Below are 16,913 nucleotides of genomic sequence, written 5' to 3' on the forward strand. Positions count from 1 at the left end.
AACTGCTCTCTCAAACTAGACTCCTCCAATCAAATAGCTTTCCAAAAAAGAGTATTAAAACCTTTACTCATCCCAAACTACACAAAATACTTATAATTTGTTGCGGGAGAACTTACTAAGCCAATTTGGTCTAGCAAATATCTAAAGAAAACAAATAGGATACCTGAGATACTCGTGGTTTTCAGTAATACAGAGGGGCATGTCAGTTTGATCTTTCCTAAATCTTGTGTTCATTCTTCCTTCTTTTGCTCTTTGGAACTTCAAAAGAAGCTAAACATTCCATTAATAAGATATTATATGCAAAATCATGACATTCAATTTCCTAATCTTTTATCAAAACATTAGACCCCCAAAATAACATGATAAGAGCATCTGGACTACGCAGAACTATGAACAATTGAAGCGTCATTCCAAGCATTTAATTCCCTAAAGACACATTTATTACCATATATCCTATAGGACGATCTCCTACAAGAGGACAAGCAGAAGAAAGGGATCAGTCCTTGACACAGATTTTAACTCTCTGCTATGACTTTAAACAGTGGGACACAAAGACAGGCCCAGATGAAGGTTGGAGAAAAGCCACGAGTTAGAAAAATGAGGGTCAGTTTGTTTTCAAGCAAGCATATCCATAATGAATGTTACACGCAACATGCTTTAATTAAGAAGTGGAGAACAAGTTACAGAGAGAAAAAGTAAAAGTAAGTTACAGAGAGAAATAGTTTAGGTGGCACGGGAAATGCCTTCCAACAATAATTTTGTCTCCTGAATAGATGTCCTTAGATTTTTCATTTGCTCCTCTACCTTCTCAAACGTGCCTACACAAGACTTGGAAGATAAGAAATTGCTGTTTGCAGCTATGATCATGTCTGTCTGCAACTCTTCGGCTCTTAGAAAATTCATTTGCAATTCTTCCCCTAGAATCTTTGTTTCAGCCTCCTTTAGATCATATTCAAACACGTATTGATGGAGATCAATGATCAAGTGCTCCATTTCCAACATTCCATTATCTCTAAACTCGAAGAACATTTCTTTTTCATTCGTCGCGCGTTGAAGTGAACGTTCTTTTTCCTCTGTGGTTCTCAAACCTTGCTGTACTTCCAGCCCAACTGCTTGTATCTGACTCTCTACCTTTGCTACTTTCCTGTTCAGATTTCCCAGTTCTTTTCTAATAACTCCTATTTTTTCTTGAGAAAGTTTCATCTCTGCTTGCAGCTTAGTCTTTTCTTCTTCTAGCTTGAGTAAATCAAACGCTTTACCACTAAATTGCCAACTTTTCACTGAGGAATCTATGTTATGTGTGTTATCAATAGCAAAGAGAACCTTTCCATCTTCACGCATGCGATTCTCTTCCTCCAGTTTGGATTTGATGCATGCAATATTCTTGGTTAACTCAGCTTCAGATTCTTGGTTCTTCTTTATATCACTTTCCAGCAACTGTTTGGAAGCTTGAAGAGCAACCAACTCCCCTTTCTTTCGGTCAAGATGAGATGCCAAGTCGTTCAATGTTGCTCTTGCCTTTGCTACTCGTTGCTCAAAATAAGAAAATGACCCGTGCTTTATAAAGTTTGATAATGAATATTTGAGTGCAGATAGCTTTTTATCAGTTAGAGCTCTTCTATTATGTGCTTCGTGAAGTTCAAGATTTGAGGATTTAAACTGCTGACGTTTGACCTGAATATCATGTTCTATCACTTGAATTTCTTTTGAGAGCTCATCAACCTGGACAATTTCTTTTTCAGCATAGCCAAGTGTTCTAACAGCATCTAAAATTTGTTCGTCAACCCTTTCAAGCTTTTCTTTAGCATAGTTTAATTCCATTGATAACTTTGCCTCATTGAAATTTGATACCTCAGCGACCTTTTCAGTGTTAACCAGAATGTCAACCTCATTCTCCTCCTTTAAAAGCTTTTCTTCTTCATGTCCATCTGACTCAAGGCATATATCAGACCCAGATGTAGCAGGATTGTCATCATATCTACCATCACCTCTATCATGCACTTCCTCTGAAGCAGTCCCTACTATTGAGTCTCTTTCCCCTTCGTCAACCTCAACAAGCTTTTCCACACAATCCAATTCTTCTCCTTTGGTTTCAACTCTTTCATGTCCAGAACATGAGAGAGTTCTTTTAAGATCGTCCTTCTCCTGCATGGCTCTTTCATACAAACTCAACAACTTTTCATTTTCTTCATTGATTTCCGTGAGCTGATGTTGGAGATCCTCAATCACTCTTTTCAAAGCAGCCTCGTCTTCTCTTTTTTCTTCGCTGATTTCCATGAGCTGATGTTGGAGATCCTCAATCACTCTTTTCAAAGCAGCCTCCTCTTCTCTTTTTTCGAGAAGGTAATCATTGCCAACTTTGGATACAATTTCTTGAGAATTTTCCCCTTGAGTAATATTTCTGTTATTTTCAGCAGCAGCCTGCTCGTACAACTCAATTAATTTACTGTTGTCCTCAATCGCTCTTTTCAAAGCAGCCTCCACTTCTCTTTTTTCTTCATTGATTTCTGTGAGCTGATGTTGGAGATCCTCAATCACTCTTTTCAAAGCAGCCTCCTCTTCTCTTTTTTCAAGAAGGTAATCATTGGTAACTTTGGATACAATTTCTTGAGAATTCTCCCCTTTAGTAATATTTCTGTTATTTTCAGCAGCAGCCTGTTCATACAACTCAATTAGTTTACTGTTGTCCTCGAGCATGGCTCTAAGCTTCACCCTTAGATCTTCATTCTCCCTTGACAAGATAATTGCTGTCTCATGAGCCTCTGCTTCTCTATGACTAGCAGCAGCAATAGCATCAACCATTGTCTTCAATTCCATTTGGCCATTGATGTTAATTGATGGAAGGTCAATTTGATCCCTTCCTTCTGTTGTAGTTTCACTTAGATGAGATTTTTCTTGTTCAAATTTTGCTTTCAAATCATCAACTTGCCTGCAATAGAGAAGCATATGCAGAAACAGTGTGAAGAAGGAAATGTACCAAAAATCACTTTAGGCAAAAAAACATTGAACGAATTTAAGATCACAAATCAACCACCATATAATAATTTGTGAAAAATGTGAGCAAGCAATACCTTTCCAATTTTTCTTTCTCTCCAAGGCAAACCTCTAACTTCTTTAGAATTGTGTCCATTTCTGCATGGTTTTGTATAGCCTGCCACAGATAACATTTTATTAACTCATAAAAGACAGATATTTGACTAAAAAAATGAAATTGAGCAAAAAATAAAACAATACAAACTAGAACAGTCTTGACCTGGATGCGAAGAAACTCATTTTCCTCTCGAAGAGAAGACTGCCAACGTGACTTTGGACTAGACTCCTGAAGATAAATGCCAACGATTGGATAAATAAGTTGTATAAATGAAATATTTAAAATGCAAACAAGCACGAAAATATAATAAAGTCTATTTGCTTAAGAAACATATAGAAAATTACTAGGCCTCCTTATTTAATTGATACATGCCCTGAAAGATCCAAAATATGATCATTGTGTTGTGGGGGGACCTCAAATAGTCAAACCAAAAAGGACTTGTGCGTGAAAAAAGAAAAATTATCTAAATATTTTTCTTGGCCCAAGATTGACGTTCACCCACAAATTCTAATGTAGAAAAGGGTATAAAAAGAACAAGACAACAAAATAGAAAGTAAATTCAAAGCTTCTGTATTCTAACAGCTGAGCACAATATTATTCTTTGATTGAAACTGTGAGAGGGTTATATTTTCAGAAGTTTCAAATTGTTCCTACATTTATTCTAGCAAGCTAAGTTGAGCAAGATCTCGTGAGCAATACAATACCAACTGCAAAATATGTTGGATTCAAATGTTTTATATTGAAGTATTAAAATATTGGAGATATATACAGTATACACAAGTCCATCCATGAACATCAGCTAGTCTGAAAACCTTGTAAAATGCACAATCAAAATCTTCTAGGCTTTCTAACTTACATCTAAGTTGAGGTAAAATACCAAGGTAAAGTACTACTTCAAACATGAATACTAATGCAGAGTACATCACTATTCTTACCTGTTTTGAAATAAGATCACAATCTCTATTTAAGTCCTCCATCATTGAGTCAGCATTTGTTTTCTAGCATTCGCAAAAGAGTAGGTCAGCTTCAAAGTTTGTAGTTCCCTTTTGACAGAAGGAAAAAATCATTACTGTAAAAACTATGAAAAACTGAGCCTAATATTACCATATCGGGCTCGTGCATTAATTTCCAATCCAATGCTTCTAACAACTGCACATATATGTGAAACAAACACAATCAATGTTAAGGGAAGTTGACTGAAACTTTATAAAGAAAATTTAGACTTTGGGTTGATCTGTTTACAAAACCAGTTTACAAGGTAAGGAATGTCTCCCACTTATAAACACTTTTTCAGGCCATATCACATTAAATATGAGATTCTCAACATTCACCTCTTCACGCGAAGGACCGAACATCTGGAGTGTGACTCAGGTGGCTCATAATAGATGGCCCAATGGGTCTAGGATAGACTCTTTTTTTTTTAGGTCTGACTCAACACTACAAACCTATTTATAAGTATTAGCAGCTTCCGTAAAATACTACGGGGGAGATTCTCAATTATAAACACTTCAACTCATATCACATTAATGTGAGATCCTCAACAACAACAAAAAATAGTACAGGGGAGATTGAGTGAAAACTTAAATGAACCGTTACAAAAACATCCTTCCCTCACCCTACCTTGTTTTGGAGTACCATGATTTGTCCATTCATTATTTCCCGTTCACCTTCCTCATAAAATGTCTTCAACCTGTTTTGGATATAGATAAGCATTAGCAGCATTCATAACATTACATAAAACAGAGATAAAGATCATATAAAATTCACAGAAGCACTGATTATTTTGTAAACACGGACTAGCTAGACCGGAGGCTTGTTTCCATACTAGTGTTGTATAATGATAGAATTTATGTAATATTTTTTATAGTTGAGTACTCATATTTTGTCACAATAGGTCATTTCCCAACCTTATAATCACGAAATCAGAATAAGATACACAACCTGATTAAAAAAAGATGTGTACTGAATCTGCTGAATTAATTATTTAAAAAGTAAATGGAAACGTGCCTTTTTATTTCTTCTGTGAGCTGCAAATTTTCCAAAGCAAATCTAGTTACATCTTGACTTCGGTCCACCTTGGCCTGCAGGACCTCAATTTCCTTCAAATGTTCCTCTTTTTCAAGCAGCAAGTGTGTCTCAGCTGAGATCTTCCCAGAGGCAACTGCTTCTAACCTTCTTCTTTCAGCTTCTCGAAATTTGAGCCTCATCTTTAGACATTGTATCTCATCTTCCCTTTGTTTGACCTGATTCATCCCATATTGCAATAATTTAATTTCCAAAAATTTACATCACAAAAATATCAAGAACTGCAGTGACAATATATACAGAATACCTAACAGAGATCTATGATAACCTAAATTAGACATCAACTGATTATAAAAACTCAAAAGGTAAATGTCATTTCACACGTACCAGCTTCTTGGCCGCTTCATTTTCTTCTCTCAGGGCTTGCAACGCTATTTCTTTGTCTTTTTCCCTCCTAAAGGCCCCAACAAGGGCAATTTCATAATCTTTATTCTGTATCAAGCAAAACAAGAGTATCAGTAAACAGTAATAAAACCCAATGATTTGTCTGACACAACAAATATCTACCTGAGATACCCTTTTAGCAGAAGTTAATGGACTGAATGATCCTTGAGCGTTCCCCCACTTGAAGGATGATACCGGTGAGCCTGGAAAGCCCATTACTGAAGTGTCTTTATCCTGAATTTCTCCTCCACCACCAAGAGATCGCAAACGGGACACTTCTTTCTGGAAAAAAAAATTGCATTACTAAGCATAACTATATATCTGTTCAGCAGGTTTGATAAATTCTGTAAAATAGCATAGCATAAAATTAAAGTTGAAGAAGATACATTCGTAACACTTTTTTATGACGAAAAATCCATTCAATTCAATTAATTATATTGATAGACTCAAACAGGTATCAGAAGAGAAAACAAGACAATAATGCAAGAATAGGGCAGAACGTCCAAGAATATTACTCACAATGTCTGGTCAATGTGACCTCTGACAAGCAAGTACAGTTCACTCAATCACACCTCTTTTACAGGCCTTTCTCTTTTTTTAATGTAGGACTAGGGTTAGTTAGTGCATATATTATGTATAAAGGCAAGAAGAATCGATGTTATAAAATTGATGAAGTTCAATTGCCCTTCAAAGTTCAATTGAAATTGAAAAAACTCGTGTTCACCATTATACTTGCCTCAAACAATTCGGTGAACATGTATTAAATGCGTTATTTGACTCGAATGATATGCCACTACTATAGCTAAGAATGGGCCACCAGACATTTTCTATGCAAGGACATTAAGAACGTAAGAGAAAAATGGATTATTCAAAATTAGAGTACCTTGAGTTGTTGAATTTGAAGTCTCATTGCAATGACATCTCCCGATGCATCCTCATTTACAATGGCCTGATGAAAAATTATTTATAAGCTCTCATTAGTAGGATTGATACATTAGAATTTCTCTATGGAAGCTTTTAACTTTGAGGGCAAACTTGGAATGAAACAATAAAACAATATTAAGCAAAAAATGGAAGAAAAATAATAAAAAACGATGAAAAGCATGAAAGACATACATTGTTCCTAATAAATTTAGCACGTTGTGCGAACTTCAGCGTGCTTAATGTCTCAAGCGAACAGCTGCAAGAATTACTAATGGTCACTAAAGTATAAAATATTTAACTATATGCAACAAATAAATTTTATGTGTTTAATGATAGAGTAAATAAGCTACTATGAAATTGGACAGTGAGATTAAGAATCCATTTAATTTGACAAGCAATCAAAACATGGGAAACTTGTTGATTCCTGGTTCCCAAGAATTCGTTATGCAAAAGAAATCAAGTCCTTATGCAAAGATGTTTTGAACATTGAGGAAGGAGATTCACTGACCAAATGGAGGGACTTATATTAGCAATTATGATAGTTTTTGAATTCCCTCCGAGAGAATCCTGAAAAGAAGAACCAAACATTGTCAGATTAATCGATAATTATAACACAATTCTTACACCAGTAAGTAATTTTTTGCCTAACACTCCTTAAAAGATATACATATATCGTTGTAACATGCGTAGTAATTTTAAAACTACTATTAGACCAGAACATCACATTCACTGCTAGGAGCATAAGGTGGTGACTGTGATAGAAACCCAAGAAATTGATATAGTAAATGGGATAGTTTTTGATTGAATTGAAGAAATAGAAAAAGAAATACAATTGTAACCACCAGAGCAAACTGCTCCTACCAGAGTAATAACTCCTAATTGAAATAAAACACTTCTCTGCCCCCTCAATACCACTACCCACGTGCATATATATAGCACTCCCTAAGTAACTACTTGTCCCCACTAACCTTTCTCCTAGACCTAACTTCCCAATTAGTGGGCCTACATGGACCCAGCCCAACATCAATATTATGGATCCTATCACTACCCTCTCCTACAAAATGAGCCTTGTCCTCAAGGCTATCATAAGGGCAATGATCCAGCAATTGATTTTCACTTCCCCAGCTGATAATTTCCTTGTTTCCCTCCCACCTTATGACTTTTCTTGGCTGCACAATACTCATGGTGGCTATGTTAAGTTGTGGCTGCATAATAAGGCTTTCCTCCAGTTTTTTTCCTGCATATTCTTTTGTCTGCATACTGTTGTACAAAGGGTTGATAATAGCCTTGCTCATTTGCATCTCCCTTTCAAGTTGCTTATTTTTAAATTTAGTTTCCTGCAATTTCTTTACTTCATTTTTCCAAGAAAAGCTAATGGCTCTTTCTTTCCAATCAAAGTTCACCTTACCTAATCCTTGCAGCCAATTCACTCCCAAAACAATATCAATGTCTTCTAATTCTAAGACATAAGCTTCCACCCTAGTAGAAAACTTCTCAAACTGAATTTCTATTCCTTCACTTTTTCCCACAGCAGTAGTACGATTACCATTCCCCAATTTAACACATGCTCCCTTACTTTTATCTACATATAGTTGTAACAATGTTGTCATTTGAGGAGAGATGAAATTATGACTAGCTCCGGTATCAATCATAACCGTCACAACCACCCCCTTCACCATTCCGACAAGTTGCAGTGGAGCAGAAAAAGGAACTTGAACTCTACCTCCCCGTTCGGGATTGCACACTGCCATCATCTTACAGTCCACTGTTGCTTCCACTTCTCCTTCTTGCAGTTCGATTGCCATAACTTCACCGTTGTCGTTGACAGCTTCATCATCACCCATGATCACCAACCTCAATTGTTTTTCCGCACATTGATGGAGAGGAGTATAGCGCTCTCCACAACGGAAACAAAGTCCTCTTGCCTTGCGATCCATTAATTCAGAATATGGTAGATGCTTGACACCTCTGTTCCGATCACCATGGTTGTCTCGTCGTGTACCCTCTCTGCTCGTTCGCATTGCAGAATTCTGATTAAGATTCAAATTGGATTGACCCGTTTGCAATTGGGTTCTCAGCAATGGATCATATCCAGATTTATCTTTTGTAAGACATGCGTCATCATTTGACCCCTGTTGAGTTTTAAACCTAAGCCCATTATCCATTTCTCTTCCTGCTTTCGCAAAACGACCTTTGCTGTTTCGAGGCAGCAACTTCCCACGTAATTCATCTTCCACATCACGCGCTAATTTCATCGCCTGCAACCGTGAATGGGGATTGAAAGTTCTTACCTTCAATCGAAGCTCTGGTTTGAGTCCTCCGAGAAAATACCCCAAGTATTGCTCCTCCGGCAACCTTCTCACTTGAGAAGAAATGTACTCGAACGCACTGATGTAGTCCTCGACGCTTCCTTCTTGCTGCAAATCCTTTAGTTCCTCAAATGGATTATCACTCTGTCTCCCTATGTACCTATCGATCAATGCTTGTTTCAGTTTCTCCCATGTCAGATTTTCCTCTGTTTCTCGCAAGAGATTGTACCAGTGGATTGTTGCTCCTTCCATGCTTATCTTAGCCAATCGAACCTTCACTTCCTCCGCCGTTCCTTGTACATCGAAATACGTTTCTGCACGCGTTATCCATCCAACAGGATCCTCACCATCAAATGAAGGTAACTCCACCTTCTTCACCGCCATCCGATACTCCGACACCGTTTCCCCCACAACAGATGATGGTTGTGGTTTTTCAGGCTCGCGTCGAATCTTCGCGAATTCTTCCACCAAAGTGAGACGAAAATCAGCAAGCGTTTGGCGAAACGTTTCCTCCAATGTCGATACTCTCGCGTCAAATGCTTCTTCCATTGACGCAACGCGATCCTCCAATTCATCCACTCTCTCAGACATTTTTGGTGGCATTAATCACAAATTCACTGGCTCCTCTCGATGAATCCGGCAGGTCGGACCAATGATAGAAACCCAAGAAATTGATATAGTAAATGGGATAGTTTTTGATTGAATTGAAGAAATAGAAAAAGAAATACAATTGTAACCACCAGAGCAAACTGCTCCTACCAGAGTAATAACTCCTAATTGAAATAAAACACTTCTCTGCCCCCTCAATACCACTACCCACGTGCATATATATAGCACTCCCTAAGTAACTACTTGTCCCCACTAACCTTTCTCCTAGACCTAACTTCCCAATTAGTGGGCCTACATGGACCCAGCCCAACATCAATATTATGGATCCTATCAGACTGTACAATGAAAGTATGCAAGATATTTTCTTCAGATGTCTCTTCCCAATAATGTTTAAGGTTTCGAGTTTAAAGAAGTTTCCAGTTTCACCTTCAGAACCAATTTCTAGATAGGAAAGAAATGAACAACGAAGTTGTAATTTGTATCGATTTTTTCATCTGCCAGTTAGTATGAAGGTAATAAACTTCTGGCTCCATATTGCTGATTCTACAGCTCATTTATTAATAATGTTTCATACTTGCACAATGATAAATGGTGATGTAAAATGAAATATACATACCAAATTAAAAAAATACGGTTCCTGGGAGGATAACTATTTCATTTTAAAAACACTCATATCTGTTACCAGCAATCTCTAGATGCTGAAATCTAATCGTGAACTGAGACCACCTAAGCAGCACAAATCTAAAAAAACTGGCACTGACCTGAAGTAAAAATGTGAGCTTTGAATCGCGGTAAGGAACATGGTGTGACTTCCCATTAGATATACCTACCAGGTTCATAATCACAAGCCTGCAATTATAATATTAAAACCCACAAGGTTAGTTTTAAAGTAGAACCCCATATTGGAAGAATAAACAGTAATCCTTCATTGTCAATGACGATACCCACCCCAAAGTTGAAAGAGACTTGTTGATATTAGTAGCTTCCTTGAGGCGTTCTCCCTCAGCGCCAGAACTTTTCTGCCTGATGTCAAGAAGGAAATATATATATAGGTAAACAAGCATACAATCCTTGCAAACCAAGGTGGCATAACAGTGTCAATAGGAATTAGTTTACTTATAGATTAATTGTTTGTTCCTAGAATAAGGGAAACAAATATTGATTTGTTCTCATTAAATGTAATTAATTGTGTAATTACTTGTATAACCATGTAACCTCTATATATACCAGAAATAATAATGAGAAAGGCATCAAGCCAAGAATTATTGACAAACAGGAACATAAACATGCATACACACTTCTATGAACCAATTACCTCTCAGAACCAGCCAAATCAACAAGATTGAGTCGAGCAAATCGAAAGTGAGTAACACCTTGAGAATCCCACTAACAACAAATAGTTCAACTAATGTGTCATAATAACATACTAGTAAACAAAACAAAATATTAAGCTTTTCTTTCGCATGAATTAGAATAAAGAAAGATTACTCACTTGACTCTCAATGATGCAAGTAAATACACTATGAGAACGGCTACTAGCACGATTCATATTGGTAGCAGCCACCTTTCTGTTTGCAGCACCCTATATAAAATCATAACTAGTGATCAAAATTAAAGAAACTGTTCTGAAAAATAAAAATGTAGGTAGTTTTCTCTCAATTATGGAATTGCAAAATGCCTATAAGTGGTACAAAGTAGTAGATAGTTTCAACCACAAACTAAAATACTACAGGCCATGAGTATTACCGTCAATATTGGTTAACAATACTCAAATGTAAAGTGGGGGCATTACATACCTGAACAAGTAATTGTATAACATCTCTAGCATTAGTAACTTCCATTTCCTTGAGATTTTCCACGTAAACACCTTTCTTACTGTCTTCTCTTATCTGCCACATTATTTTTTGTTTATTTTTAAAGTTGAAAGATTTCAAAACTGAAGAATTGATGGGAAAAGCTAGTAGTTACCTGCAGATTGCTAGATGAAGGATCCAACAGATCAAGGATCTGTTCATTGTATATCTCCAAGAAAGAACATTTGCATGTGAATTTTAACTTCTCGTCTCTACGCACCTCTTTTTCCTGATGTATTACAGTATTAACTGACTAAACTTAAAAACATGCAAATATAGCTACATGAATAGAGAACCATATAGGGACTGAGCCATTATTGTCTAAAATTAGGCAGAACTTAACCAATTCAACTTAAATATAAAAAGGTGAAAACTTAAAGTATTAAATAGAAAATGTTTTCTGCTTTTTCAAATATAAACTTATTATCAATTTATTCATATTCATATATTTTAAGGTGACTCTACCAACTTACTCCAAGAGTAAGTCTGCACATAGTTTAATAGTTACTTAACTTAATAACTCATTATAAACATTAGATTCCACAAATCCAACCATTGAATTAAAATCTCTTATTGCTTACTCACTACTTAAAAAATAATAGCATATATTTTTGTCACATGATACTTACTCATTATGTGAGTCACAAAACCCTAATTAATGGGGAGACTTTTCTGAAATAAAGACTAAGTTGTTTGTATCTAAATGAATACCATAACAAACTATACCTTCTGAATTCTTGAAAACAAGTGCTCAAAAATTCTTGGTGTCATCCCACAGTTGACACTGTGTCTTCTAGTTCCCCCTTCAATGTCACCAAGCATGGTGTGCGTCTTCCCACTTCCCGTCTAAATGCACAAACAATTATTCTCCATATAGTAAAATCGTTAAAAATTTGAAAGATAAAAGATAATGACTCACTTGACCATAAGCAAACATGCAGCTGTTGTAGCCTCCCATGCAGTTATCTACCATTGGCACACCAGCTACTTTAAAGAGGTTCTCCTGTTGCATCAGTCAAGATAATGTGAAAATCAAACTTGAAAAAAGAAAAAGCAATACAACCACAGCATTGACAATTAAACTTGCACAATGCACAATAGTTCTAATTCCAACCATAATGAATGCATCTAACAAAAATTTACCTGGCTAACGTTCTCATCTGCAACCAGATCAAAAGTAAACCGTGCCTCCGGAGGTCCAGTCCAAGAAATTGTCTGACAACTCTCTTGTCTAACACACTTGTTGTTACCTTGAACGGATATCTCGTTATTGCTAAGCGGACGCATTCTAATTATAACCTAGCTCACAAAAATTAAACAAAAACAAACTTAATCAGCTTCAACCAAGTTATAAACCTACCCCATTCCTAAACTGTATACATAAATAAACCATAAATCAAGAATTTAAACACAAATTTACTGTAATTTTTAATTATAAGGTCAAACAAACTCATAGAATAAAAAATAAATTGCTATTAACATTCATCGCAGAAAAGTTAAAATTGAATTTGTACCTGCACATTATGATCTTTCCAGAAAGAAGGATCTTCGCACAATTCAAAGCTTTGAATCCGCGAAACCGCAGCGCTACTTTGTCCAGCAACGCTTTCATCGTCCCAATCGGTGATATTACGAACTACAGAGTTTTGAATGAGATTGTCTTTAACCGCTGATTTGAAAAGATCTGGAGTGTTCTGAGTGAGCGAAAGTTGTTCCGATGGATGATTATGGAACCCGAATCTAGTCTTGATTGCACTTGCGGCCTCTGATAGAAACGGCATTTTGATGTGAATGAACGATTTTGGTGAAAAAAAATGTGGAAATGAGTTGAGTGGAGTTTTTTTAGGGTTTGGGAAATGAACGAAGAGGGAAATGAAAGATGAAGTTTGAAATGAGGAATGGTGAAGAAGAAAGTTTGGGGAAGTAGATGAGAGAGAAGAAGATTCTGTGATCTGACCGTGGAGAATGATTGGGTTGAACGGTCTGGATGGATTTAAATTCAAAGTTTCAGACCGTTTGATATTGGAGTTTTGAATTTTCGAAGGTGGAGCCAAGAGCCAACTTTACTTTCCCCATTTATTCACGATGTGTATTTCGTTGTTACTTTGTTTATGTTTATTATTTTGCTACCGTTTTATTTTTGTTAAATCATTACAATTAAATTTAGTTTTTATTATTAAAAAAATAGGAGGAATATTCTTATTCCAATAGTAAGTTTAAAACACTTACTCCACATCTTGACCATTAATTATTTTTAATCCAATGGATAAAAATTATAAGTAATTAAATGTGGAGAGAGAAAATTACCACTTATTATCTTGACCGTTAGATTTGCAAGAATTAATGGTCAAGATGTGGAATAAGTCTTTTAAACTCACTCTTGGAGTAAGAATATCCCTCCTCTTAAAAAATTAATAAAAATGTTTTAATACAAAATACAAATTTTAGTAAAAGAAGAATAATGAATACTATTTAATTAAAGTATTAAAGTATATTTACTTATTGGCGTAAATAGTTTTAGTTAAATAGATTTTAAAAAATAATAATTTATATAGCATTCTCATGGAAGAAAAAAAAGTTAAATAGATTTTAACAGTGGAGAAAAAATTCGACTTAATTGAAAAATTATGATCCATATCTCAATTATTTAAAAGATTTAAAAAAAATTATATTTTTTCTAAAGTTCAAAGAATTTATATTCTCAGAAATGGTTGTCATCCGTTAAACCTCACCATTGTGCGTAGATATATTAGGACGGGGAAGATCGAAAAAGTAGGTGTGGTCGTTGTCGGTCCATCAACTAGTATCGAAGGAGGTATCGGAGACTCGTAATAAAGAAAACGGAAACAAAGGAAGCGAGGTACAATAAGAGGAAAGTATTGAAGAGGAGCTGATTTCGCAAACCCTAAAAGAAAATCCATCTCTTGTTATGAAGAACAACACAGCTAAAGAACCAGAGGAAGCAATGCAAAAGTTGTGGGTGAATGTCATTATTAGTAATTGTACTCCTGCAAATGGTATAGTTACTGAATTCAATGCCCCCAAACTTGTGGAAGGTGAAATAGAAGTTGAAATTAAAGAGACAAATGTGGAAACAAAGACAAAATTCTAGGAATCTTTGTTAATCAAGTATGTGTTAGGAAAAGATCTAAGTATATATGCAGTTAACGATACATGATGAAAACCTGGAATTTTGTGCAGTTGCCTGAACTATTCTACCACGAAGAGGGTTATTTCATGATGAAATTTCAAACCTTCAAAGACAAATATTTAGTTCTTACAAGAGGACCATACACAATACAAAATATGCCGATGATCCTAAAGGATTGCACCCCTGATTTCAACTTCAAGAGGGATATGATCAGACAAGGTCTTTTTGCACCCCTGGTATCGACGGTAATTGTCGGCCAAGAAGTTGTACTGGACTCTGGCAACCTTTCTAGGGAGCGTGATGAGCTGAAGGAGAAATGTAAAGTCCTTGATCGAGAAAATTCTGAGGTTGATAAGGAGTTAGTCGAGCTACGGGCAAAGGTCAAGCTTGTTGACTCTTTGGAGGAAGATATGGATCGGTACAATTCTCCATCAAATTTGACTGCTCAGATAATGATGTTGAAGGCTTCTCTTATTGAGGGAGAGAAACGTTGGAATAAGGCTTCTAAATATATGGTGGAATCATGTCGTGCATTTGAGGCAAATTAGATTATTCTTCAGGAGAAAAAGGATGACTAGATCGATGCTTTGAAAGGCCTTGAGGAGGAAGTGGTTGTTGCACGACAAAAATATCATAAGTCCCTTTAGCGGGCTGTGGAAGCCGTGTATCTAGGGGTGGGAATAGGCTAGGCTAGGCTTTATAAGGCCTAGGCCTGGCCTACGATAAACTTGCAAGGCCTGAGTCTGGCCTATGGCCTACTATAGACTCGTTTTTTCAGCCTGGTCTGACCTTTTTTAAAGTCTGACATGTCCTGAAAGCCTATTTAAAAGCCTCTTTCTTATTAATGTTTTCAATTAATTCATATTACTTAATGAGCCTTATAAGTCGCATATAAATGAACATTTAGACCGACCTATTTAGCATTTTTTTCTAATATATATACATATATATACCAATCTATTTAACACTTTTTCTAATATATATGCATATATAGGCCAACCTAATTAGACTAATTTTAATATATATGAAAATATAGGCCGGCCTACAAGGCTTTATAGGCTTTTTTAATAGCCTAGGCCTGGCCTATTTTATTAAATAGGCTTTTAAAAAAGCTCAAGTCTGGCATTAAGTAGGCTAGGCTATAGGCCCCTGTAGGCCGGTCTGGCCTATTCCCACCCCTACGTGTATCGGATCCAGGATCAAGTGTTGGAGCAGGTGCAAGAATTTTTTCCCGACCATTTTGTTACTGCCAATCAGTTGGATCATTTCAGAGCAATTCCTATAGAGGATGTCAAAGGTAGCTCGCATGCTTCGGAGTCAAGCACTGATGTTTGAGGGTTTTTCGTTCCCTTTTCTCCTTTACTATTATTTTGTTCATATAAAATTTTGTCGGGCTTTGTGTCTCGGTTTGTAAACAATATTTACATTTATTTATATCATTACCTTTTGCATGTTTATACTTTTTGGTCTCGTGTTACGCTCTTTTCAACCGTTGTTTCCAGTCGGCTAAGATTTGAGAAAAGTTAGGGCTTGTTTTCGAGCCCTGCAGTTTGCATAATTTGTTCGCTATAGAGAGCATTTAATAATATTCGCTTAAAAGTAAATAACCTTAAGTCTTTCGCGATGCCATGTATGGTTGCTTTATTTGTGAGGTGCCACGTTAAGATGTACGTGTTGTCTTGGCAGAATGCAGAGCTAACCGAATGTGGTTGTAATTGGATCATACTTACATAAGTGAAGCATTTGTTTTATTTGATGTGTTTGTACGTTGGATTTGTACTAGTGAAACATGAGGCCAGCTTTAGGTGTTTATGCTTTAAGTTTCTCCTATAATGATTTATCATGGTGCTGGCTAGGCACGACTATGCTTTGGATCATATTCATAGGAATAAAACATGAGTCCGACTAAAGGTAGTTATGCTTTGAATCACACTTGCTTAGAAGGGACATGAAACTGGCTAGATCGGACCAAGCTTTTTGAATGGTGTTCCGCGTCACAGAGGATCATTCCCTAACCAGGGATATAGGATACTCGTTCCTTCCCCCAAGGTGATATCTCGGATCGTGGTGGACGTCTCCAGGATCCATTACTCACGCCCCTTGGATATGCAATATTTGAAGGAAGGTGTGCCAACTACGTATGATTGCGTGTAGTTCTTTGACAATATATTATTTCAATGTTGTATTCGAACATGCAAAGCATCTTTGATAGCACCCGTGGGGATATTGGTTGTTGTAGTTGGACATGCAATGCCTCTTCGACAACTCCTCTGAAAGTCTAAAGGCGCGTAAGACACTGAGGAGAAGTGGTTGTTGTATTCATATGTACAAAACTTCTCCGACAACACTCGCCAACTCTGAAGGTGCACAAAGCACTGAGGGGATTTGATTGCTTTAGTCAAACATACAAAGCCTCTTCGATAACACCTATGGAATCTGGAGGTGGGCTCGGCGCTGAGAGGATTTGATTGCTCTGGTTGGATGTACAAAGCGTCTTGAATAGCCCC

At 36.5% G+C, this 16,913-nt stretch overlaps 1 protein-coding gene across 1 annotated transcript; it reads right to left on the reverse strand.

The window, feature by feature from the left end:
* Positions 1-626: 626 nt before the first annotated feature.
* LOC131653491 (kinesin-like protein KIN-12E) lies at positions 627-13,232 on the reverse strand. The gene is made up of 22 exons (XM_058923647.1): positions 12,770-13,232; positions 12,399-12,554; positions 12,175-12,258; positions 11,982-12,101; positions 11,371-11,484; positions 11,199-11,291; positions 10,895-10,984; positions 10,718-10,788; positions 10,351-10,425; positions 10,164-10,251; positions 6,993-7,051; positions 6,677-6,740; positions 6,444-6,509; positions 5,684-5,842; positions 5,504-5,608; positions 5,099-5,334; positions 4,712-4,781; positions 4,196-4,240; positions 4,027-4,089; positions 3,254-3,319; positions 3,072-3,151; positions 627-2,929 (listed from the first exon to the last, which is right to left on the reverse strand). The coding sequence occupies exons 1-22, from the start codon at positions 13,034-13,036 to the stop codon at positions 724-726; spliced, it is 4,377 nt and encodes a 1,458-aa protein (XP_058779630.1). The 5' UTR covers positions 13,037-13,232; the 3' UTR covers positions 627-723.
* Between the last annotated feature and the right edge of the window lie 3,681 nt (positions 13,233-16,913).

Source organism: Vicia villosa, linkage group LG2 (assembly GCF_029867415.1).
Source record: "Vicia villosa cultivar HV-30 ecotype Madison, WI linkage group LG2, Vvil1.0, whole genome shotgun sequence".
Taxonomy (NCBI): Eukaryota; Viridiplantae; Streptophyta; class Magnoliopsida; order Fabales; family Fabaceae; genus Vicia; species Vicia villosa.

What these genes read in the sequence shown, in the direction of transcription:
- LOC131653491 (XM_058923647.1), bottom strand. Translation starts at nt 13,036, where the DNA reads ATGCCGTTTCTATCAGAGGCCGCAAGTGCAATCAAGACTAGATTCGGG. An exon ending in AGCTCACATTTTTACTTCAG is followed by an intron (nt 7,052 to 10,163) that starts GTCAGTGCCAGT and finishes TCTTCTTTTCAG; the next exon opens with GATTCTCTCGGAGGGAATTC. An exon ending in TTCAAATTCAACAACTCAAG is followed by an intron (nt 5,843 to 6,443) that starts GTACTCTAATTT and finishes TTTTTTTTCCAG; the next exon opens with AAAGAAGTGTCCCGTTTGCG.